Genomic DNA, 25,647 nt, shown 5'->3' on the forward strand with positions numbered 1-25,647 from the left:
TTCAAATCCTGAAAGATGATGCTGTGAAAGTGCTGTACTCAATATGCCAGCAAATTTGGAAAACTCAGCAGTGGCCACAGGACTGGAAAAGGTCAGTTTTCATTCCAATTCCAAAGAAAGGCAATGCCAAAGAATGCTCCAACTCTGCACAATTGCACTCATCTCACATGCTAGTAAAGTAAAGCTCAAAATTCTCCAAGCCAGGCTTCAGCAATACGTGAACCGTGAACTCCCTGACGTTCAAGCTGGTTTTAGAAAAGGCAGAGGAACCAGAGATCAAATTGCCAACATCCGCTGGATCATGAAAAAAGCAAGAGAGTTCCAGAAAAACATCTATTTCTGCTTTATTGACTATGCCAAAGCCTTTGACTGTGTGGATCACAATAAACTGTGGAAAATCCTGAAAGAGATGGGAATACCAGACCACCTAACCTGCCTCTTGAGAAATCTGTATGCAGGCCAGGAAGCAACAGTTTGAACTAGACATGGAACAACAGACTGGCTCCAAATAGGAAAAGGAGTACGTCAAGGCTGTATACTGTCACCCTGCTTATTTAACTTCTATGCAGAGTACATCATGAGAAACGCTGGACTGGAAGAAACACAAGCTGGAATCAAGATTGCCAGGAGAAATATCAATCACCTCAGATATGCAGATGACACCACTCTTATGGCAGAAAGTGAAGAGGAACTAAAAAGCCTCTTGATGAAAGTGGAAGAGAAGAGCGAAAAAGTTGACTTAAAGCTCAACATTCAGAAAACGAAGATCATGGCATCCGGTCCCATCACTTCACGGGAAATAGATGGGGAAACAGTGGAAACAGTGTCAGACTTTATTTTTTGGGGCTCCAAAATCACTGCAGATGGTGACTGCAGCCATGAAATTAAAAGATGCTTACTCCTTGGAAGAAAAGCTATGACTAACCTAGATAGTATATTCAAAAGCAGAGACATTACTTTGCCGACTAAAGTCTGTCTAGTCAAGGCTATGGTTTTTCCTGTGGTCATGTATGGATGTGAGAGTTGGACTGTGAAGAAGGCTGAGCGCCGAAGAATTGATGCTTTTGAACTGTGGTGTTGGAGAAGACTCTTGAGAGTCCCTTGGACTGCAAGAAGATCCAACCAGTGCATTCTACAGGAGATCAGTCCTGGGTGTTCTTTGGAAGGAATGATGCTAAAGCTGAAGCTCCAGTACTTTGGCCAGCTCATGCGAAGAGTTGACTCATTGGAAAAGACTCTGATGCTGGGAGGGATTGGGGGCAGGAGGAGAAGGGGACGACAGAGGATGAGATGGCTGTATGGCATCACGCACTCGATGTATGTGAGTCTGAGTGAACTCCGGGAGATGGTGATGGACAGGGCGGCCTGGCGTGCTGCGATTCATGCGGTCGCAAAGAGTCAGACACTACTGAGCGACTGAAATGAACTGAACCGAACACATCTAAGAATCCATTGCCAAATCCAAGGTGAGAAAGATTTACCTTTATGTTTTCTTCTAAGACTTTTATGGCTTTAACTGTTATATTTTTCACTGATACATTCGGAGTTAATTTTGTATATGGTATGATGAAGGGGTCCAACTTTATTCTTTTGCATGTGGAATTCAGTTGTCCTAGCTCCATTTGTTGAATAGATGACTCTTTTTCCATTGAATGGATGTGACAGCCTTCTCAAAAATCAATTGGTCATAGATATGTGGGTTTATTTATGGACTCTAAATTCTATTCCAGTACCCCACTGTTTTTATTACTGTAGTTTTGTAGCAACTTTTGAAATTAGAAAACATGAGTTCTCTGACTTTGCTCTTTTTCAAATGGTTTTGGCTGTTTGGGAACCCTTGCAATCCCATGATTTTGAGAGTTGGATTTTCTGTTTATGCAAGGAAAGCATTTTGTTAGAAAATACACTTAATCTGCAGGTCTCTTTGGGTTATATGAACGTATTAGAAATATTAAGGTTTTATACTCACAAAGATAGGATTTCTCTTTGTTAATTTTTTTTCAGCAATGTTTCTGGTTTTCAGTGTACAAGTCTTTTACCTTTTCAGTTTATTTATTCCCTGGTATTCTGTTCTTGGCCTTCGCTGATGGCTCAGATAGTAAAGAATCTGCTTGCAACATAGGAGACCTGAATTTGATCCCTGGATTGGGAAGGTCCTCTGGAGAAGGAAATGGCAACCCCACTACAGAATCTGTGCCAGGAAAATAACAAGACAGGAGAGCCTAGTTGGCTACAGTCTATGGGGTTGTAAAGAATTGGACACGACTGAAGACTAACACTTTCACTTTTTTTCTATTCTACTAGATGCTCTTCAAGTGCAGTTGATTACTTATTTTTTCCAGATAACTCATTGCAAATATATAGAAACACAACTCACATTTGTGCATTGATTTCGTACCCTGCATATTGTTTGTTGCTTTTTTTCTGAATTCTTTTTCTGCAGATTTTCTATGTATAAGACAATATCATCTGTTAATGTTCAGTTTTACTTCTTCCTTTCCAACTCAGAGACCTTTTATATATTTATTTTTTCTTGATAATTTTTTCTGCATTGAAGTTCCAGTTCAGTGTTGAATAGAAGTGATAAAAGTGGGCATACTTATTTTGTCCATGATCTTAAGCTAAAATCTTTCATCCTTTCACTAATGAGTATGTTGTTCAGTTCAGTTTAGTTCAGTCGCTCAGTCGTGTTCAATTCTTTACAACCCCATGAATCGCAGCATGCCAGGCCTCCCTGTCAGTCACCAACTCCTAGAGTTTACCTAAACTCATGTCTGTCGAGTCGGTGATGCTATCCAGCCATCTCATCCTCTGTCGTCCCCTTCTCCTCCTGCCCCCAATCCCTCCCAGCACCAGGGTCTTTTCCAACGAGTCAACTCTTCATATGAGGTGGCCTAAGTATTGGAGCTTTAGCTCCAGCATCAGTCCTTCCAATGAACACTCAGGACTGAGCTCCTTTAGGATGGATTGGTTGGGTCTCCCTGCAGTCCAAGGGACTCTCAAGAGTTTTCTCCAACATCACAGTTCCAAAGCATCAATTCTTTGGCGCTGAGCCTTCTTCACAGTCCAACTCTCACATCCATACATGACCACAGGAAAAACCATAGCCTTGACTAGACGGACCTTTGTTGGTAAAGTAATGTCTCTGCTTTTCAATATACTATCTAGGTTGGTCATAACTTTCCTTCCAAGGAGTAAGCGTCTTTTAATTTTATGGCTGCAGTTACCATCTGCAGTGATTTTGGAGCCCCCCAAAAGAAAGTCTGACACTGTTTCTACTGTTTCCCCATCTGTTTCCCATGAAGAGATTATCTTAATCATCACTTGATCATCTTGATCATCTTCCCATGATGCCATGATCTTAGTTTTCTGAATGTTGAGCTTTAAGTCAACCTTTTCACTTTCCTCTTTCACTTCCATCAAGGGGCTTTTTAGTTTCTCTTCACTTTCTGCCATAAGGGTGGTATCATCTGCATATCTGAGGTTATTGATATTTCTCCTGGCAATCTTGATTCCAGCTTGTGCTTCTTTCTGCCCAGCGTTTCTCATGATGTACTCTGCATAGAAGTTAAATAAACAGGGTGACAATATACAGCCTTGACGTACTCCTTTTCCTATTTGGAACCACTCTGTTGTTCCATGGTGTTAGCTGTGGGTTTTTTGTAAAGTTCCTTTATCATGTTGATGAAGAGGTTTTCCTTCTATTCTTATTTTTCTGGGTAGTTTTAATTATAAAGATGCTAGATTTTATCAAATATGTTTTCTGTGTCAATTGAGATAATCATATAAAATTTTCCCTTTCATTCTATTAATGTGGTGGTGTTGTTGTTCAGTCACTCAGTCGTGTTCAACTCTTTGTGACTCCATGGACTGCAGCATGCCAGGCTTCCCTGTCCTTCACTATCTCCTGGACTTTGCTCAAATTTGTGTCCATTGAGTCAATGATGCCATCCAACCATCTCATCCTCTGCTTCACACTTCTCCTCCTGCCTTCAATCTTTTCTAGCATCAAGGTCTTTTCCAATGAGTTAGCTCTTCGCATCAGGTGGCCAAGGTATTGGAGTTTCAGCTTCAGCATCAGTCCTTCCAATGAATATTCAGGACTGATTTCCTTTAGGATTGACTGGTTTGATCTCCTTGGAATCCAGGGGACTCTCGAGTCTTCTCCAGCATCACAATTCAAAAGCATCAATTCTTCTGTATTAAGCTTCTTTATGGTTCAGCTGTCACATCTGTACATGACTACTGGAAAACCATAGGTTTAACTAGATGAACCCATGTGACATCTTTGCTTTTTAATACACTGTCTAGGTTTGTCATAGTTTTTCTTACAAGAAATGAGAGTCTTTTAATTTCCTGGCTGTAGTCACCACCCAAAGTGATTTTGGAGCAGAGGAAATTAAAACCTGTCACTGATTCCATTGTTTCCCCATCTATTTGCCATGAAACAATGGGACTGGATGCCAGGACCTTTTTTTTTTTTTTTTTGAATGTTGAGTTTTAAGCCACCTTTTTCTCTCTCCTCTTTTGCTTTCATCAAGAGGCTTTTTAGTTCTTCTTCCCTTTCTGCCATTAGGGCAGTGTCATGTGCTTATCTGAGGTTATTGATATTTCTCCAGGCAATCTTGATTCCAGCTTGAACTTCATCCAGTCTGACATTTCTCATGATGTACTCTGCATAAGATAAATAAGCAAGGTGACAATATACAGCCTTGATGTACTCCTTTCCCAATTTTGAACCAGTCCATTGTTCTATGTCCGGTTGTAACTGTTGCTCTTTGACTTGCATACGGGTTTCTCAAGAGACAGGTAAGATGGTCTGGTATTCTCATCTCTTTTAGGGATTTTCCAGTTTGTTGTGATCCACAGTCAAAGTCATCAGCGAAGAAGAAGTAGATTTTTTTCTGGAATTCCTTTGCTTTTTCTATGATCCAACAGATGTTGGCAATTTGATCTCTGGTTCCTCTGCCTTTTCATTTTTGAAATTAATTAATTTTAATTGGAGGCTAATTACTTTACAATATTGTAGTTTTTTTTTTTTTTGCCATATATTGACATGAATCAGCCATAGGTGTACATATGTCCTCCATTCTGAACCTCCTCCCCCCCACCTCCCTCCCAATCCTATCCCTCAGGGTCATCCCAGTGCATCCTGTCTCATGTATTGAACCTGGACTGGTGACCTATTTCACATTTGTTAATATACATGTTTCAATGCTATTATATCAAATCATCCCACCCTCCCCTTATCCCACAGGGTCCAAAAGTCTGTTCTTTATATCTGTGTCTCTTTTCCTGTCTTGGATATTGTTACCATTTTTCTAAATTCCATATATACACATTAATCTACTGTATTGGTATTTTTCATTCTGACTTACTTCACTCTATATAATAGTCTCCAGTTTCATCCACCTCATTAGAACTGATTCAAATGCATTCTTTTTAATAGCTGAGTAATATTTCATTGTGTATATGCACAATGAAATATTACTTTCTTATCCATACATCTGCCGATGGACATCTAGATTGCTTCCATGTCCTAACTATTGTAAACAGTGCGTTGGGGTACATGTGTCTCTTTCAGTTCTGGTTTCCTCGGTATATATGCTCAGCAATGGGATTGCTGGGTTATATGGCAGTTCTACTTCCAGTTTTTAAAGGAATCTCCACACTGTTCTCCATAGTGACTGTACTGTTTTGCATTCCAACAACAGTGAAAGACGGTTCCCTTTTCTCCACACCCTTGTGAGCATTTATTGTTTGTAGACTTTTTGATAGCAGCCATCTGAACAGCGTGAGATGTTATCTAATTTTGGTTTTGATATGCATTTCTCTGATAATGAGTGATGTTGAGCATCTTTCATGTGTTTTTTAGCCACCTTAGCCATCTGTATGTCTTCTTTGGAGAAATGTCTGTTTAGTTCTTTGGCTCATTTTTCTATTGGGTCACTTGTTCTGGAATTGAGCTGCAGGAGCTGCTTGTTTATTTTTGAGATTAATTCTTGGTCAGTTGCTTCTTTTGCTATAATTTTCTCCTATTCAGAAGTTTGTCTTTTCACCTTGCTTATAGTTACCTTCATTGTGAAAAAACTTTTAATTTTAATTAGGTCCCATTTGTTTATTTTTGCTTTTATTTCCATTACTCTGGGAGGTAGGTCATAGAGGATCCTGCTGTGATCTATGTCAGAGAGTGGTTTGCCTATGTTTTCCTCCAGGAGTTTTATAGTTTCTGGTCTTACATTTATATCTTTAATACATTTTGAGTCTATTTTTGTGTATGGTGTTAGAAAGTGTCCTAGTTTCATTCTTTTACAAGTAATCAACCAGTTTTCCCAGCACCACTTGTTAAAGAGATTGTCTTTTCTCCAGTGTATACTCTTGCCTCCTTTGTCATGGATAAGGTGTCCATGCTGCTGCTGCTGCTCAGTCGCTTCAGTCATGTCTGACTCTGTGCCACCCCATAGATGGCAGCCCACCAGGCTCCCCCATTCCTGGGATTCTCCAGGCAAGAATACTGGAGTGGGTTGCCATTTCCTTCTCCAATGCATGAAAATGAAAAGTGAAAGTGAAGTCGCTCAGTCGTGTCCAGCTCTTAGTGACCCCATGGACTGTAGCCCACCAGGCTCCTCCATCCATGGGATTTTCCAGGCAAGTGTACTGGAGTGGGGTGCCATTGCTTTCTCTCTTAAGGTGTCCATAAGTGAGTGGATTTATCTCTGGGCTTTCTATTTTGTTCCATTGATCTATATTTCTGTCTTTTTGTGCCAGTACCATACTGTCTTGATGACTGTAGCTTTGTAGTAGAGCCTGAAATCAGGCAGGTTGATTCCTCCAGTTCCATTCTTCTTTCTCAAGATTGCTTTGCCTATTCAAGATTTTCGTGTGTGTGTTTCTGTACAAATTGTGAAATTATTTGTTCTAGTTATGTGAAAAATACTGTTGGTAGCTTGATGGGGATTGCATTAAATCTATAGGTTGCTTTGGGTAGTACACTCATTTTCACTGTATTAATTATTTTGATCCATGAACATGGTATGTTTCTCCATTTATTTGTGTCCTCTTTGATTTCTTTCATCAGTTTTATAGTTATCTATATATAGGTCTTTTGTTTCTTTATGTAGATTTATTACTAAGTATTTTATTCTTTCCATTGCAATGGTGAATGGAATTGTTTCTTTAATTTCCCTTTCTGCTTTTTCATTGTTACTGTATAGGAATGCAAGGGAATTCTGTGTGTTTTTTTTTTTTTATTTTTTTTTATTTTTATTTTTTATTTATTTTTTTTTTTAAATTTTAAAATCTTAAATTCTTACATGCGTTCCCAAACATGAACCCCCCTCCCACCTCCCTCCCCACAACATCTCTCTGGGTCATCCCCATGCACCTGCCCCAAGCAAGCTGCACCCTCCGTCAGACATGGACTGGCGATTCAATTCTTACATGACAGTATACATGTTAGAATTCCCATTCTCCCAAATCATCCCACCCTCTCCCTCTCCCTCTGAGTCCAAAAGTCCGTTATACACATCTGTGTCTTTTTTCCTGTCTTGCATACAGGGTCGTCATTGCCATCTTCCTAAATTCCATATATATGTGTTAGTATACTGTATTGGTGTTTTTCTTTCTGGCTTACTTCACTCTGTATAATCGGCTCCAGTTTCATCCATCTCATCAGAACTGATTCAAATGAATTCTTTTTCACGGCTGAGTAATACTCCATTGTGTATATGTACCACAGCTTTCTTATCCATTCATCTGCTGATGGACATCTAGGTTGTTTCCATGTCCTGGCTATTATAAACAGTGCTGCGATGAACATTGGGGTACATGTGTCTCTTTCAATTCTGGTTTCCTCCGTGTGTATGCCCAGAAGTGGGATTGCTGGGTCATAAGGTAGTTCTATTTGCAATTTTTTAAGGAATCTCCACACTGTTCTCCATAGTGGCTGTACTAGTTTGCATTCCCACCAACAGTGTAGGAGGGTTCCCTTTTCTCCACACCCTCTCCAGCATTTATTGCTTGCAGATTTTTGGATCGCAGCCATTCTGACTGGTGTGAAGTGGTACCTCATTGTGGTTTTGATTTGCATTTCTCTGATAATGAGTGATGTTGAGCATCTTTTCATGTGTTTGTTAGCCATCCATATGTCTTCTTTGGAGAAATGTCTATTTAGTTCTTTGGCCCATTTTTTGATTGGGTCGTTTATTTTTCTGGAATTGAGCTGCAGAAGTTGCTTGTATATTTTTGAGATTAGTTGTTTGTCAGTTGCTTCATTTGCTATTATTTTCTCCCATTCAGAAGGCTGTCTTTTCACCTTGCTTATATTTTCCTTTGTTGTACAGAAGCTTTTAATTTTAATTAGATCCCATTTGTTTATTTTTGCTTTTATTTCCAGAATTCTGGGAGGTGGATCATAGAGGATCCTGCTGTGATTTATGTCTGAGAGTGTTTTGCCTATGTTCTCCTCTAGGAGTTTTATAGTTTCTGATCTTACATTTAGATCTTTAATCCATTTTGAGTTTATTTTTGTGTGGGGTGTTAGAAAGTGATCTAGTTTCATTCTTTTACAAGTGGTTGACCAGTTTTCCCAGCACCACTTGTTAAAGAGATTGTCTTTACTCCATTGTATATTCTTGCCTCCTTTGTCAAAGATAAGGTGTCCATATGTGTGTGGATTTATCTCTGGGCTTTCTATTTTGTTCCATTGATCTATATGTCTGTCTTTGTGCCAGTACCATACTGTCTTGATGACTGTGGCTTTGTAGTAGAGCCTGAAGTCAGGCAAGTTGATTCCTCCAGTTCCATTCTTCTTTCTCAAGACTGCTTTGGCTATTCGAGGTTTTTTGTGTTTCCATACAAATCTTGAAATTATTTGTTCTAGTTCTGTGAAAAATGTGGCTGGTAGCTTGACAGGGATTGCATTAAATTTGTAAATTGCTTTGGGTAGTATACTCATTTTCACTATATTGATTCTTCCGATCCATGAACATGGTATATTTCTCCATCTATTAGTGTCCTCTTTGATTTCTTTCATCAGTGTTTTATAGTTTTCTATATATAGGTCTTTAGTTTCTTTAGGTAGATATATTCCTAAGTATTTTATTCTTTTCGTTGCAATGGTGAATGGAATTGTTTCCTTAATTTCTTTTTCTACTTTCTCATTATTCGTGTATAGGAATGCAAGGGATTTCTGTGTGTTGATTTTATATCCTGCAACTTTACTATATTCATTGATTAGGTCTAGTAATTTTCTGGTGGAGTCTTTAGGGTTTTCCATGTAGAGGATCATGTCATCTGCAAACAGTGAGAGTTTTACTTCTTCTTTTCCAATTTGGATTCCTTTTATTTCTTTTTCTGCTCTGATTGCTGTGGCTAAAACTTCCAGAACTATGTTGAATAGTAGCGGTGAAAGTGGACACCCTTGTCTTGTTCCTGACTTTAGGGGGAATGCTTTCAATTTTTCACCATTGAGGATAATGTTTGCTGTGGGTTTGTCATATATTGCTTTTATTATGTTGAGGTATGTTCCTTCTATTCCTGCTTTCTGGAGAGTTTTTATCATAAATGGATGTTGAATTTTGTCAAAGGCTTTCTCTGCATCTATTGAGATAATCATATGGTTTTTATTTTTCAATTTGTTAATGTGGTGAATTACATTGATTGATTTGCGGATATTGAAGAATCCTTGCATCCCTGGGATAAAGCCCACTTGGTCATGGTGTATGATCTTTTTAATGTGTTGTTGGATTCTGATTGCTAGAATTTTGTTGAGGATTTTTGCATCTATGTTCATCAGTGATATTGGCCTGTAGTTTTCCTTTTTTGTGACATGTGTGTTAATTTTATACCCTGCAATTTTACTATATTTATTGATTAGCTCTAGAAATTTTCTGGTGGAGTCTTTAGGGTTTTCTATGTAGAGAATCATGTCATCTGCAAACAGTGAGAGTTTTACTTCTTCCTTTCCAATCTGGACTCCTTTTATTTCTTTTTCTTCCTTGATTGCTGTGGCTAAAACTTCCAAAACTATGTTGAATAGTAGTGGTGAGAGTGGGCACCCTTGTCTTCTTCCAGACTTTAGGGGAAATGCTTTCAATTTTTCAACATTGAGGATAATGTTTGCTGTGGGTTTATCATATATGACTTATTATGTTGAGGTATGTTCCTTCTATTTCTGCTTTATGGAGAATTTTTTGTCATAAATGATGTTGAATTTTGTCAAAGGCTTCCTCTGCATCTATTGAGATGATCATATTATTTTTATCTTTCACTATGTTAATATGCTGTAACAGATGTTATATATTGAAGAATCCATGCATACCTGGAATAAAGCCCACTTGATCATCTTGTTAATATGTTGTTAGATTCTGTTTGTTAGAGGTTTGTTGAGGATTTTTGCATCTTACCTCATCAGTGATATTGGCCTGTATTTTTCTTTTTGTGTAGCATCTTTGTCAGGTTTTGTTATTAGGGTGATGGTGGGCTCATAGAATGAGTTTGGAAGTTTACCTTCCTCTGAAATTTTGTGGAAGAGTTTGAGTAAGATAGGTGTTAGCTTTGCTCTAAATTTTTTGGTAGAATTCAGCTTTGAAACCATCTGGTCCTGGGCTTTTGATTGTTGGAAGATTTTTTATTTCAGTTTCAATTTCTGTGTTTCTGATGGGTTTGTTAAGGTTTTCTATTTCTTCCTGGTTCAGTTTTGGAAATTTACACTTTTCTAAGTATTTGTCCATTTCTTCCAAGTTGTCCATTTTATTAACATATAGTTGTTTACAGTAGTCTCTTTTGATCCTGTGTGTTTCTGTGTTGTCTGTTGTGATTTCTCCATTTTCATTTCTAATTTTGTTAATTTGACTCTTCTCTATTTTTTTTTCTTAAAGAGTCTGGCTAATGGTTTGTCTATTTTATTTGTCTACTCAAAGAACTCGCTTTTAGCTTTGTTGATTTTGGCTATGGTCTTCTTTGTTTTCATTTATTTCTGCTCTAATTTTTATTATTTCTTTCCTTCTACTAACCCTAGGTCTCTTCATTTCTTCTTTTTCTAGTTGCCTTAGATGTAGAGTTAGGTTATTTATTTGATTTTTCTCCTATTTCTTGAGGTAGGCGTGTATTGCTATCAACCTTCCCCTTAGCACTGCTTTAACTGAATCCCATAGGTTTTGGGTTGCTGTGTTTTCATTTCCATTCGTTTCTATGCATATTTTGATTTCTTTTTTGATTTCTTCTGTGATTTGTTGGTTCTTCAGAAGTGTGTTGTTCAGCCTCCATATGTTTGTATTTTTAATAGTTTGATTTTCCTGTAGTTGACATCTAAACTTACCGCATAATGATCAGAGAAGACACTTGAGATGATTTCAAATTTTTTGAGTTTACAAAGGCTAGATTTATGGCCCAGGATGTGATCTATCCTGGAGAAGGTTCCATGTGCACTTGAGAAAATGGTGAAATTCATTGTTTTGTTGTAAAATATCCTATAGATATCAATTAGGTCTAACGGGTCCGTTGTATCATTTAAAGCTTGTGTTTCCTTGCTAATTTTCTGTTTAGTTGATCTATCCATAGGTGTGAGTGGGGGTATTAAAGGCTACCACTATTATTATGTTTCTGTTAATATCCCCTTTCATACCTGTTAGCATTTGCCTTACGTATTGCAGTGCTCCTATGTTGGGTGCATATATTTATAATTGTTATATCTTCTTCTTGGATTGATCCTTTGATTATTATGTAGTATCCTTCTTTGCCTCTTTTCACGGCCTTTATTTCAAAGTCTTTTTTGTCTGATATGAGTATTGCTACTCCTGCTTTCTTTTGGTCTCCATTTGCAGGAAATATCGTTTTCCTTTTTTTTTTTTTTTTTTTTTTGACCCAGAGAGATGTTATGGGGAGGAAATATTGTTTTCTAGCCTTCACTTTCATCCTGTATGTGTCCCTTGTTTTGAGGTGGGTCTCTTGTAGACAGCATATATAGGAGTCTTGTTTTTGTATCCATTCAGCAAGTCTTTGTCTTTTGGTTGGGCTATTCAACCCATTTATATTTAAGGCAATTATTGATGTGTGATCCCGTTGCCACTCATTTGTTGTTTTGAGTTCGAGTTTATAAACATTTTTTGTATTTCCTGTCTAGAGAAGATCCTTTAGCATTTGTTCAAGAGCGGGTTTTGTGGTTCTCTCAGCTTTTGTTTGTCTGTAAAGCTTTTGATTTCTCCTTCATATTTTGAATGAGATTCTTGCTGGGTACAGTAATCTGGGTTGTAGATTTTTCTCTTTCATCACTTTAAGTGTGTCCTGCCTTTCCCTTCTTGCTTGAAGAGTTTCTATTGATAGATCTGCTGTTATCCTATGAGAATCCTCTTGTGTGTTTTTTCCCCTTGCTACTTCTAATATTTGTTCTTTGTGTTTGATGTTCATTAATTTGATTAATATGTGTCTTGGGGTGTTTTTTTTCTGGAACTCTCTTGCTTTTTCGATGATCCAGCAGATGTTGGCAATTTGATCTCTGGTTCCTCTGCCTTTTTTAAAACCAGCTTGAACATCTGGAAGTTCACGGTTCACGTATTGCTGAAGCCTGGCTTAGAGAATTTTGAGCATTACTTTACTAGCATTAGAGATGAGTGCAATTGTGTGGTAGTTTGAGCATTCTTTGGCATTACCTTTCTTAGGGATTGGAATGAAAACTGACCTTTTCCAGTCCTGTGGCCACTGCTGAGTTTTCCCAAATTTGCTGGCATATTGAGTACAGCACTTTCACAGCATCATCTTTCAGGATTTGAGATAGACTACTGGAATTCCATCACCTTCACTAGCTTTGTCATAGTGATGTTTTCTAAGGCCCACTTGACTTCACATTCCAGGATGTCCGGCTCTAGGTAAGTGATCATACCATCGTGATTATCTGGGTCATGAAGATCGTTTTTTGTGTAGTTCTCCTGTGTATTCTTGCCACCTCTTCTTTTTTTTAATTTTTATTTTTACTTCCTTTTACTTTACAACACTGTATTGGTTCTGGCATACATTGACATGAATCCGCCACGGGTGTACATGAGCTCCCAAATATGAACCCCCCTCCCACCTCCCACCCCACATCATCCCTCCGGATCATCCCCATTACCACCTCTTCTTAATATCTTCTGCTTCTCTTAGGTCCAGACCATTTCTGTCCTTTATCGAGCCCATCTTTGCATGAAATGTTCCCTTGGTATCTCTAATTTTCTTGAAGAGGTCTCTAGTCTTTCCCATTCTGTTGTTTTTCTCTATTTCTTTGCATTGATCACTGAGGAAGGCTTTATTATCTCTTCCTGCTCTTCTTTGGAACTCTGTATTCATATGCTTATATCTTTCCTTTTCTTCTTTGCTTTTCACTTCTCTTCTTTTCACAGCTATTTGTAAGGCCTCCTCAGACAGCCATATTGCTTTTTTGCATTTCTTTTCCATGGGGATGGTCTTGATCTCTGTCTCCTGTACAATGTCACAAACCTCCATCCATAGTTCATTAGACACTCTATCTATCAGATCTAGTCCCTTCAATCTATTTCTCACTTCCACTATATAATCATAAGGGATTTGATTTGGTCATACCTGAATGGTCTAGCGGTTTTCCCTTCAATTTCAGTCTGAATTTGGCAATAAGGAGTCCATGATCTGAGCCGCAGTCAGCTCCTGGTCTTGTTTTTGTTAACTGTATAGAGCTTCTCCATCCTGTGTGGATCACAATAAACTGTGGAAAATTCTGAATGAGATGGGAATACCAGACCATCTAACGTGCCTCTTGAGAAACCTATATGCAGGTCAGGAAGCAACAGTTAGAACTGGACATGGAACAACAGACTGGTTCCAAATAGGAAAAGGAGTACGTCAAGGCTGTATATTGTCACCCTGCTTATTTAACTTATATGCAGAGTACATCATGAGAAATGCTGGACTGGAAGAAGCATCAGTGGAATCAAGATTGCTGGGAGAAATATCAATAACCTCAGATATGCAGATGACACCACTCTTATGGCAGAAAGTGAAGAGGAACTAAAAAGCCTCTTGATGAAAGTGAAAGAGGAGACTGAAAAAGTTGGCTTAAAGGGTCAACAGTCAGAAAACGAAGATCATGGCATCCGGTCCCATCACTTCATGGGAAATAGATGGGGAAACAGTGGAAACAGTGTCAGACTTTATTTTTTTGTGCTCCAAAATCACTGTGGATTGTGACTGCAGCCCTGAAATTAATAGACGCTTACTCCTTGGAAGGAAAGTTATGACCAACCTAGATAGCATATTCAAAAGCAGAGACATTATTTTGCCAACAAAGGTCCGTCTAGTCAAGGCTATGGTTTTTCCAGTAGTCATGTATGGGTGTGAGAGTTGGACTGTGAAGAAGGCTGAGCACTGAAGAATTGATGCTTTTGAACTGTGATGTTGGAGAAGACTCTTGAGAGTCTTTGGACTGCAAGGAGATCCAACCAGTCTATTCTAAAGGAGATCAGCCCTGGGATTTCTTTGGAAGGAATGATGCTCAAGCTGAAACTCCAGTAGTTTGGCCACCTCATGCGAAGAACTGGCTCATTGGAAAAGACTCTGATGCTGGGAGGGACTGGAGGCAGGAGGAGAAGGGGACGACAGAGGATGAGATGGCTGGATGGCATCATGGACCCGATGGATGTGTGTCTGAGTGAACTCTGGGAGTTGGTGATGGACAGGGAGGCCTGGCATGCTGCAATTCATGGGGTTGCAATGAGTTGGAAACAACTGAACCACTGAACTGAATTGAAGTGAACTGGGGAGTTTAGTCTAGGGTTTATCCTGAATGGGACTCTTTGGGTTTCTTAGACTTGGGTGGCTATTTCCTTCCCCATTTTAGGGAAGGTTTTCAGCTATTATCTCTTCAAGTGTTTTCTCATGACTTTATTTTTGTCTTCTTCTTCTGGGATTCCTATCACTTGAATGTTGGGGTGTTTAACATTGTCCCAGAGGTGTCTGAGATTGTCCTATTTGTTTTATTTCAGTTTCCCCCCCTCTCTGCTTCATTTATTTCCACCATTCTACCTTCCATCTCACCTATCTTATCTTCTGCCTCAGTTATTCTATTGTTGGTTCCCTCCAGAGTGCTTTTGATTTCAGTTATTGCAGTATTCATTATTGATTGACTCTTTTTTATTTCTCCTATGTCCTTGTTAAACTTTTCCTGCATCTTATCAGTCCTTGTCTTCAGAGCATTTATCTGTAACTCCATTTTGTTTTCAAGATTTTTGGATCATTTTTTATTATCATTATTCTGAATTCTTTTCAGGTAGACTCCTTATCTGCTTCTCTCTTCTTTGTTAGGGGGGCATTTATCATGTTCCTTTACCTTCTGAATATTTTTCTGTCTTTTATATTTGTTTTAGATTGCTGTGTTTGGGTTGGCATTTCTGTATATTGGAAGTTTGTGGCTCTTCTTTATTGTGGAGATTGCTGCCTGTTGGGGGTGTTGGACGAGTGGCTTGTCAAGGTTTCCCTGGTTAGGGAAGCTTGTGACATTGTTCTGGTGGGTGGAGCTGGATTTCTTCTCTCTGTAGTGCAATGAAACTTCCAATAGTGAAATTTAGGTTTCTAAGGGTTTTGGTGTGATTTAGGCAGCCTCTATTTTAATCCTCAGGGCTGTGTTCCTGCATTGCTATAACATTAGCATGGTATGTCTTGCTCTGGAACTTGTTGGTTCTTGGGTGGAGCTTGGTTTCAGTGTAGTTATGGAGGCTTTTGGATGAGTTCTTGTCGATTAATGTTCCCTGGGGTCAGGAGTTTTCTCGTGTTCTCTAGTTTTGGATTTAAGCCTCTTGCCTTTGGCTTTCAGTCTTATTCTTACAGTAGCCTCAAGACGTCTCCATCCATCCACCACAGATGATAACAACTCAGGTTAATGGTGAAACGATTCTCCACAATGAGGGACACCCAGAAAGGTTCACAGAGTTACATGGAGAACAGAAGGAGGAGAGAGATAGAGGTAACCAGGAGGAGAAGAGGGGGAGTCAAAAGGGGAGAGAGCAATTTAGCCAGTAATCAATTCCCTATGTGCTTTCCACAGTCTAGGACACCAGAGTGGTTCATGGAGTTAAGTAGAGAAGAGAGGGGGAGGGAGCAGATAGAGGTGACCTGGGGGACAAAATTGAGCATTAAAAGGGGAGAGAGCAATCAAGCCAGTAATCACACCCCTAACTAAAAATGGGTACTGAAGATTAGATTCTTAAAGGTACAAAATTGATCAGTTCAGTTCAGTTCAGTCACTCAGTCGTGTCCAACTCTTTGTGACCCCATGAATTGCAGCACACCAGGCCTCCCTGTCCATCACCAACTCCTGGAGTTCACTCAGACTCATGTCCATTGAGTCACTGATGCCATCCAGCCATCTCATCCTCTGTCATCCCCTTCTTCTCCTGCGTCCAATCCCTCCAGCATCAGAGTCTTTTCCAATGAGTCAACTCTTCGCATGAGGTGGCCAAAGGACTGGAGTTTCAGCTTCAGCATCATCTCCTTTAAAGAAATCCCAGGGCTGATCTCCTTCAGAATGGACTGGTTGGGTCTCCTTGCAGTCCAAGGGACTCTCAAGAGTCTTCTTCAACACCACAAAATTGACAACAAATACCAAAAAGCAAAGATTAAAAATCCAGAGTAGAGGTGAGACTCCCAGAAAACAATATTAGAAATAAAAAACAAAATCACAAAATTATAAAAAATGTAATATGAAAATTTTTTTGAAATTGGCTCTTTTTTATGCAAATAGGTTGTAAAAATGAATATTAAAGGAGTAATAAGGAAGTCAAAAATAATATAAATTAAAAAATTATAGTAGTAAAAATATATCTAGGAATTTTTCTGGAGCTGTTGAGGGCAGTGTGGGGTCAGTTCAGTTTCAGATAGTTCCTTGTTCCAGCTTATAGTTCTTCTCAAGGTCTATAGGCCCCTTCCAATGCTTAGTCAACATTAACTACAAGGTTTTAATCTGTTGCACCTGTCAGTTTCAGAGCAGTTCCCTCTTCTTTATTTGGGCTTTATCTGTTTGCAATTCTCTTCAGTGTCTAATTTCCAAACTGACTCAAGGGAGTGAGGTGATCACTTATTTTTGCTCACTTGTTCAGTTGTGTTGTGGGGAGGAGGGAACACAGCAAATAAATATCACTGGCTTGTGTGGGGAGTGCACATTGTATGGATCACATTGGCTTGCCCCAGCTCTTGGTGGCATGTACTTCCCTGGTCTACACTGCTCAGGTTCAGGTTTTTGGGTACTCCACAAAGGAACAGACTTGGTTGTGCATTTTGTGCCTTTCCCAGGTCAGAGCAGCTCAGGCGATCAGGTGCTTGGTGAGCACACTGTCCGAGGTGGGCTGTGCATCTTAATCACCTCCCTGGTCCTGGCTGCTCAGTGTCCTGGGTATGCTGCAAGAGCTCCCTCTCAGGTGTGCCGTTGTGTCTCCTCTGGGGAGCTGATCTCAAGCTGTGACCCTCCTGGCAGATGTCAACCATCCAGGATCCCAGGAAGACTTGGTTAGCAACTGGGAGTCTGCTCACAGTTTGGTGGAGAATGCTGGTCTCTGGGGCAGAGCTTGCCCCTTGCCTACAGGCTCTGGCTGTCCCATGCCTGCCTCTCTGCTTCCAGCGGGGGGAAGGACCATTCCACATCCAGCTAGCTCTCCTTTGGTATTTGCTCAGTCCTTTCCTCTGTGAGCAGCCAGGCTGTGCCTTAGGTTAGAGTTTTTTCATGGGAAAATTTTCTCTTTTTTCTCTCTCTCTCTCTGGCTATCCCACAGTTTGGGTTGTTATCTCACCTTAGCTCCCTAAGATTATCCTCTGGGCATTCAGGCCTGGTCCTTAACCTATCATGCAACCCCATGCCTCTCTGTCAAGACCCCACTCGTTGGTGGGGATCACTAGCATCTGGGCTACTTTTCTGCTGGGAGTTGCAGTTAGGCACATATTCTGTGGGTTTTCTTTTTTTCCCTCCTGGTTATGTTGCTTCTGAGATTCCAAAAACTCTTCACAGACCTGGTAGTGAGAGGGTTTCCTGCTTTTTGGAAACTTCTCCTCCTTCACTACTCCCTCCTCAGAATGGGTCTCTGTCCCTAACTCTTTTGTATCTCTTTTTGTGTTTTATATTTTGTCCTACCTCCTTTTGAAGAGAATGGGCTGCCTTTCTGGGCCTGGTGTCCTTTGCCAGCATTCAGAAAGTTTTTTTGTGGAAGTTGCTCAGCATTCAAATGATCTTTTGATCAAGTTTTAGGGGAGAAAGTGGTCTCCCCATCCTATTCCTCCACCATCTTAGCCTCTGCCTTTTCTAAATCCAGCTTGTACCTCTGGAAGTTCTCGGTTAAAGTACTGTTGATGCCTAGCTTGAAGGATTTTAAGCATTGCTAGTATGTGAAATGAACACAATTATGTGGTAGTTTGAACACTCTTTGACATTGCCCTTCTTTGCGATTGAATGAAAAATGACCTTTTTCCAGTCCTGTCACTACTGCTGAGTTTTTCCAAATTTGCTGGCATATTGAGTGCTGCACCTCTTAGGATTTGAAGTAGCTCACCTGAATTCCATCACCTCCGCTAGCTTTGTTCATAGTGATGCTTTCCTAAGGCCCATTTTACTTCACACTCCAGGATGTCTGACTCTAGATAAGTGACCACACGATCGTGGTTATCCAGGTCATTAAGTCCTTTTTTGGGTATAGTTCTTATTTGTATTCTTGCCACCTCTTCTTAATATCTTCTGCTTCTGTTAGGTCCATACCGTTCTGTCCTTTATGTGTGTAACTTTGCAGGAAATGTTCCCTTGAAATCTCGAATTTTCTTGAAGTGATCTCTATAGTCTTTCCCATTCTATTATTTTCCTCTATTTCTTTGCATTGTTCACTTAAGAAGGCTCTTTTATCTCTCTTTGCTATTCTTTGGGACTCTGCTTTCGGATGGGTATATTGTTCCCTTTCTCCTTTGCCTTTTGGAGTCTCTTCTTTTCTTAACTATTTCAAGTCCTCCTCAAGGCAACCATTTTTCCCTTTTTGCATTTCTTTTCCTGGGGGTGGTTTTGATCATTGCCTCCTGTGCAATGTGATGACCCTCCTTCCATGGTTCTTCAGGCATTCTGTCTATCGGATCTTTCCTCTTCCTCCTCCCTCCCTCCTTCTCCCTCTCTCCCATCTTCTTCCTTATTTTTCTTCTTCTTCAACTGTTTTAGCCATTTTAAAGTGCAATACTTTTAGTACTTTTAAGTATATATTCACATTGCTGTGACATGGATCTTCAGAATTTTTTGTCTTCCAAATCTGAAACTTTTATTCATGAAATACCTTGGTAACCACTATTCTACACTCTGTTTTGTTATGAGTTTGACTACTTTAGACACTTCATAAAAGTGAAATGATAGAGTACTCATCTTTTAGTGACTGGCTTATTTCACTTAGTGTAAAATTTTCAAGGTTCATCCATGCTGTAGAATGTGATATAAATTCCTTCCTTTTTAAGTCTGAACTATATTCTATTATATGACTATACCATTTTTGTTTATTCATTCATCCATTAATGGGTATTTGGGTTGATTCTACCTCTTGGCTATTATGAGTAGTGTTCTGTGAAAGTGGGTATGCAAATAATTTTTGAGACCTTGCTTCAGTTCTTTTGGATGTACACCCAAAAGAGAGTTTGCTGGATCAAATGGTTGTTACACTTTAAGTATTTTGAGGAACTTCCATACTATTTTCTATAATTGTTGAATCACTTTAGAAACACCAATAGTGCATAAGTGTTTCAATTTCTACACATCCCCACCAACACTTTTTCCTGCCTTTTCATAGTAGTCATCCTAACAGGTGAAAGATGATTTCTCATTGTCATTTTGATATGCATCTCTCCAATGATTAGTCATGCTGGGAAATCTTCTCATCTGGTTACTGGCCATTTGTATACCATCTTTGGAGAAATGTCTGTTAAGTTCCTCTGGCCATTTTAAATTAGGTTATTTGATTTTTTTGTTGGGTCTTAGGAGCTCTGGGAAAGATTGAGGGCAGGAGGAGAAGGGGACGACAGAGGATGAGATGGTTGGATGGCATCACCGACTCAATGGACATGAGTTTGGTTAGGCTCCGGGAGTTGGTGATGGACACAGAGGCCTGGCCTGCTGCATTTCATGGGGTCACAAAGAGTTGGACATGACTGAGCAACTGAACTGAACTGAACTGAGGAGTTCTTTATATATTTTAGATATTAACTCATTTTCAGATATGTGATTTCCAGATATTTTTGCCTATTCCATGGGATGCCTTTTTACTCTAAAGATTGTGTCCTTTGATAAACAAAAGTTTTAAAGTTTTATGTAGTCTCATTTGTCTATTTCTGTGGCCTGAGCTCTTGATGTCATAGCCAAGAAAATATTGGCAAGTTCAACGTCATAAAGATTTTCTCTTAAGTTTTCTTTGGGAGATTTATAGTTTTTGGTCTTATATTTAAGTCTATATTTCATTTAATTTTTGAATATGGTATAAAGTGAAGAAGAACTAAAGAGACTCTTGATGAAAGTAAAAGAAGAGAGTGAAAAAGTTGGCTTAAAACTCAACATTCAGATCATGGCACTGGGTCCCATCAGTTCATGGCAAATAGACGGGGAAACAATGGAAACAGTGAGAGACTTTATTTTGGGGGGCTTCATATCACTGCAGATGGTGACTGCAGCAGTGAAATTAAAAGATGCTTGCTCCTTGGAAGAAAAGTTAAGACCAACCTAGATAGCATATTGAAAAGCAGAGATATTAGTTTGCCAACAAAGGTCCGTCTAATCAAGGCTATGGTTTTTCCAGTGGTCATGTATGGATGTGAGAGTTGGATTAAAAGGAAAGCTGAGCACCGAAGAATTGAGGCGTTTGAACTGTGGCGTTGAAGAAGACTCTTGAAAGTCACCAGACTGCAAGGAGATCCAACCAGTCCATCCTAAAGGAAATCAGTCCTGAATATTCATTGGAAGGACTGGTGCTAAAGTTGAAACTCCAATACTTAGGCCACCTCATGAGAAGAGTTGACTCATTGGAAAAGACTCTGATGCTGGGAGGGACTAGAGGCAGGAGTAGAAGGGGACAACAGAGGATGAGATGGCTGGATGGCATCACTGACTCGATGGACATGAGTCTGAGTGAACTCCGGGAGTTGGTGATGGACAGGGAGGCCTGGCCTGCTGAGATTCATGGAGTGGCAAAGAATTGGACACGACTGAGTGACTGAACTGTACTGAACTGAACTGATGAAAACTTAACCCAAGATCAAAGAAGTCTTTGCATATGTTTATTCTAGCAGTTTTAAAATTACAGATTTTACATTTTAGCCATATTTTCTATGTGAGTATTCCTGGTGGCTCAGATAGCAAAGAATTTGCCTGCAATGCAGGAGACACAGGTTCTATCCCTGGGTCAGGAAGATCTTTTGGAGAAGGGAATGGCTACCTACTCCAGCATTCTTGACTGGGAAATCCTGCAGACATAGAGCCTTGTGGGCTACAGTCCATGGGGTTGCAAAGAGTCAGACACGACTGAGTGACTAACACTTTCACTTTTCATTGTCCACATAGCTAACTTTTGTGTATGACTCAATAAATGGATCAAAGTAAAAAATTTTTTTTGTTTGTGAATATCCAGTTGTTTCAGCACCATTCATGAAAATAATTACAATTTCTTCACTGAGCTGTTGTTGAACTTTTCTTGCAAATCATCTGATCTTTAAATTGTGGGTGCATTTCTGGACTCTCCATTGATCAGTTTGACTATATTAATGTAACACTATACTGTTTTGATTAGGTAGGTAATGTATGTTCTCTAATTTTCCTCTTCTTTTTTAAGTTTGTGTTGGCTATTCTAGGTCCTTTGTATTTCCACATAAGTTCTGGAATTTCTACAAAACGTTCTTAGGAAAAACTAAAGGAGCTCTTAATAAATAGAGACATAAATCATGTTTATAGACTTCTTAAAGACTTAATATTGTTAAAATGCTAGTTATTCCCAAATTACTCTATATGTGGCTCCTCAAAGGTGTCTACATCCTAATATGTGATATTAATACCAGTGTATGTTATGTCACATGGCAGAAGGGACTTTGCAGGTAAAATTAAGGTTACAAACATTAAAACAGGGAAAATTTCCTAGATTATCCAGGTGTGCTCAATGTAATAACATTGGCCCTTAAAATGGAAGTGGGAGAGAAGAGAGTTAATTGGAGAGATTCAGCAGGCGAAGCAGGAGAGATTTGAATTGTGAGAGTGACCTGACTTGATGCACCATTGTTGGCTTTGAAGACAGAGGAAGTGAGTCATGAGCTAGAAATGTGGGTGGCCTCTTAAAACTAAGAACAACTCCTGGGTGATAGCAAGTAAGGAAGTAGGGACTTTAGTTTGCATTGAATAGTATCTACAATCAAAATAAGCAGGAACTGAATTATGTCTGTAATTGAAATAAGTAGGGAAACAGTTTTTGTCCTGAAGCCTCTAGGAAGAAATGCAGCCCTGCAAACACATTGATTTTGTTTTGAGGCCCTAATTAGAGCTCAGCCACACTCATCATACTTCTGATCTATGAAAACAATGATATAATAAAGAGGTGCTATTTCAAGCCACTACATTTGTAGTACTTTGTGATGACAGCTATAGAAAACTAGTACTTTTTATGCCTGTATAATCTAAAGCCATATTGCTGATCTTATTCTTGATATTGGAATTTTTATTTTCTTTTCATTTTTCATTGTATTTGGATTGACCAAGTTTTACCAGTCTTCTTGATCTTCTCAAAGAACCAAGTTTTCGTATTATTGCTTTTCGCTAATAATTTTCTATTTTCACTTCACTGGTTTCTGATCCAGCACATTTTTTCCCTACTTATTTTGAGTTTTATTTGCTTAGAGAAAAACGTGCTCAGCCTATTTGAACAAAAACTTCATGAAAGAGCATATATTAATGACAAATAAATACATGAAAAGATGCTCAACATCATTAGTCATTAGAGGGATACAATTTGAAACCATAATGAGATATCATTTTATGCTCACTGGAAAATAAAAAAAATCTAAGTGTTGAAAATATGGAGAAATGGGCATTTCCGTATACTACTGGTGGAATTGCAAAATGTTACAACCATTTTGGGTAGCAGTTTCACAGTTTCTTAAAACACAAATATTCCGTAAACTAGCCTATCATATAATTCAGCAATTCCATTCCTAGATATTGATCCAAGATAACTGAAAACATAATGTACATATAGATAATTTATATGAAAGTTCATAGCACATTCATTTGTAATAGCCAACCACTGGAAGCAATGCAAGTGTCCATCAAAGGTAAATGAGTATGTGCACTGTGGCATAGCCATACTTAACAAAAAAGAAGAATGAAATACCAACACTGAAGAATTGAAGAATGAACACACCAATGTTGAAGAATCTTAAAATAATTGTATTGAATGGAAGCAGTCTGTTAAAAAAATACATGTTATATGATTGCATTTATAGAAAATATAAAAACTATACAGTGAAAGGAAAGCAATGAACGGTCTCCTGGGGGTGGGATGGGGTGACAGGAGGAGGGAGAGAGAGAAAAGAATATGGACATGAGCAAAATGCTGGCATGGTGGATGTATTCATTATCCTGATGGCTGTTGTGTTGGTTTCTTCGATATATTAGCCAAAAGATACATGTTAAGTGTGTTCAGTTTGCAGAATATCAATTACCTTCAATTAAGAAAGAAATCTGAAGATGAAGAATTAGCATTTTAACAATTAAACTTTAAGTCTGTTTACTTGTTTTTCAGGGTGGATTGCTATTCTAGGTGCCATCTGGTTGCTAATTTTAGCTGATATCCATGATTTTGAGATAATTCTACACAGAGTGGAATGGGCAACCCTTCTGTTCTTTGCAGCACTCTTTGTTCTGATGGAGGTAAGTCTTTTGTTGAACTTTTGCAATAGTTCAAAAAGACCCGATTTTTATATTTCACATTTTATTTACTGAATGAAAAAAGCTCAGAGTTTGTAAGTCTTTCTACATATTCACTAAGAGGAAAATTATGGGGGTTGAAATTAGGCTATTTTAAGTTAAACCAACTTTTATCTCAGGCACTTAAATAATATTTAATAAACTTGTTTATTTGGTTGCTGTTTTTTTTTTTCTTGAATAACGTTTGTGGTTTGTATACTTTCTCTAATTTGATTTGCTGTAAAGTAGAATTTACTCTAAATTGGGCTTAGAGCAAAATGACTTGTTACAAAAAGTTTATAGGGAAACATCTTGATAGTATATTCCTTTTGTGTAATATTTAAATAAATAATCTCATAATGGGAAAGACTGCATCAAAGAAAAGAATGAATAATGTATTGTTTTAGTTATAATTGTTGTCACAAAATTATCACAATAACTTTTATCTTGGGAATTGATTCACAAACATGTGCCTCCTCAAATACAAAGATTTGCTATATAAAAAATACTATTCCCCAAAGCATTACTTCAAACACACCAAATGTTTCACATTGATCACCTTAACTTGTTGATTACAAATTCATTCAATATTCACTATTCTCTTGGTTAAAACTAGTAGTTTTTTTATTAATTATTTTTAAACAGGTCCCTTGTATCATTGAAATCTGTCTTTAATTCATAATATATTACATAGGTGTAATAACTTACATAGCTCCTCCAAATACATCAAGGAGTTATGAATCATATTCTACTTCATCAATTTCCTACTCAAAAACTTCACCTTTTCTATTCTGGATTTTCTTTATGCACAAAACATATAGACTGTTGAGGGGGGAAATTCTAGTTACTATTTCATGATTGGCTTTTGAAAGTCAGTGCCTCAATTGCATGTTTATTCAAGATGTAAACTGCTATCTCATCTGGGCTTTGGCATATTGTTCTGAATTTCATACTTCTCTTTGTCTGATAGGGTAAATGCTGGAATATTTAAAGCAACTTGAGATATAATTCATATATCATAAAATTAATTCCTTTTACATTTACAGTTCAATAATTTTTAGTTACTTTTGAATGTTTCATTCCCATGACCCTCATGATCCCTTATAGTCAGTTCTAGCTCACAACTCCAGCTTTAGGCAATCACTGATCCTTTTTCTATTGAGTTGTCTTTCATCTAAAAGGAATCATATATTGTGTACTATTTTCTGTTGGCTCCTTTAAATTAGAATAATGATATTGAAGTTCATCCATGTACCTTAGACTCATTTGTTTTATTGGTGAATAACATTCTGCTATATGGATATACTATATTTTATTTACCTATTTTCATAAACATTTATGTATATTTGTGCATGAGTTTTTGTGTGGACATATGTATTATTTTATTTTAGGTAGATAATAGGTCTTAGCATTGCTTTAACTTATTAAGAAACTGCTAAAATATTTTCCACAGTGGTTGTACCATTTTACATTCTTATCAGTAATATAGTAGATTCCAGTTTCTTTACATTGTCATTGTCACATATTGTCATTCATTTTGATTATAGACATTCTAGTAGGTATATCAGTCAGTTCAGTTCAGTTGCTCAGTCGTGTCTGACTCTTTGTGACCCCATGGACTGCAGCATGCCAGTGTCCCTGTCCATCACCAATTTCTGGAGTTTATTCAAACTCATGTCCATTGAGTTGGTGATGCC

At 38.4% G+C, this 25,647-nt stretch overlaps 1 protein-coding gene across 1 annotated transcript in view; it reads left to right on the plus strand.

Moving 5' to 3' along the window:
* The window catches only part of OCA2 (OCA2 melanosomal transmembrane protein), a 358,392-nt gene that overhangs the window by 205,288 nt on the left and 127,457 nt on the right, over positions 1–25,647 (plus strand). Inside the window, exon 19 of the mRNA XM_005675804.2 lies at positions 23,787–23,914. Coding sequence (XP_005675861.2) covers positions 23,787–23,914 — 128 coding nt within the window. The remainder of the gene's footprint in view (positions 1–23,786; positions 23,915–25,647) is intronic.

The sequence above is a fragment of the Capra hircus genome, chromosome 2 (assembly GCF_001704415.2).
Source record: "Capra hircus breed San Clemente chromosome 2, ASM170441v1, whole genome shotgun sequence".
Classification (NCBI taxonomy): Eukaryota; Metazoa; Chordata; class Mammalia; order Artiodactyla; family Bovidae; genus Capra; species Capra hircus.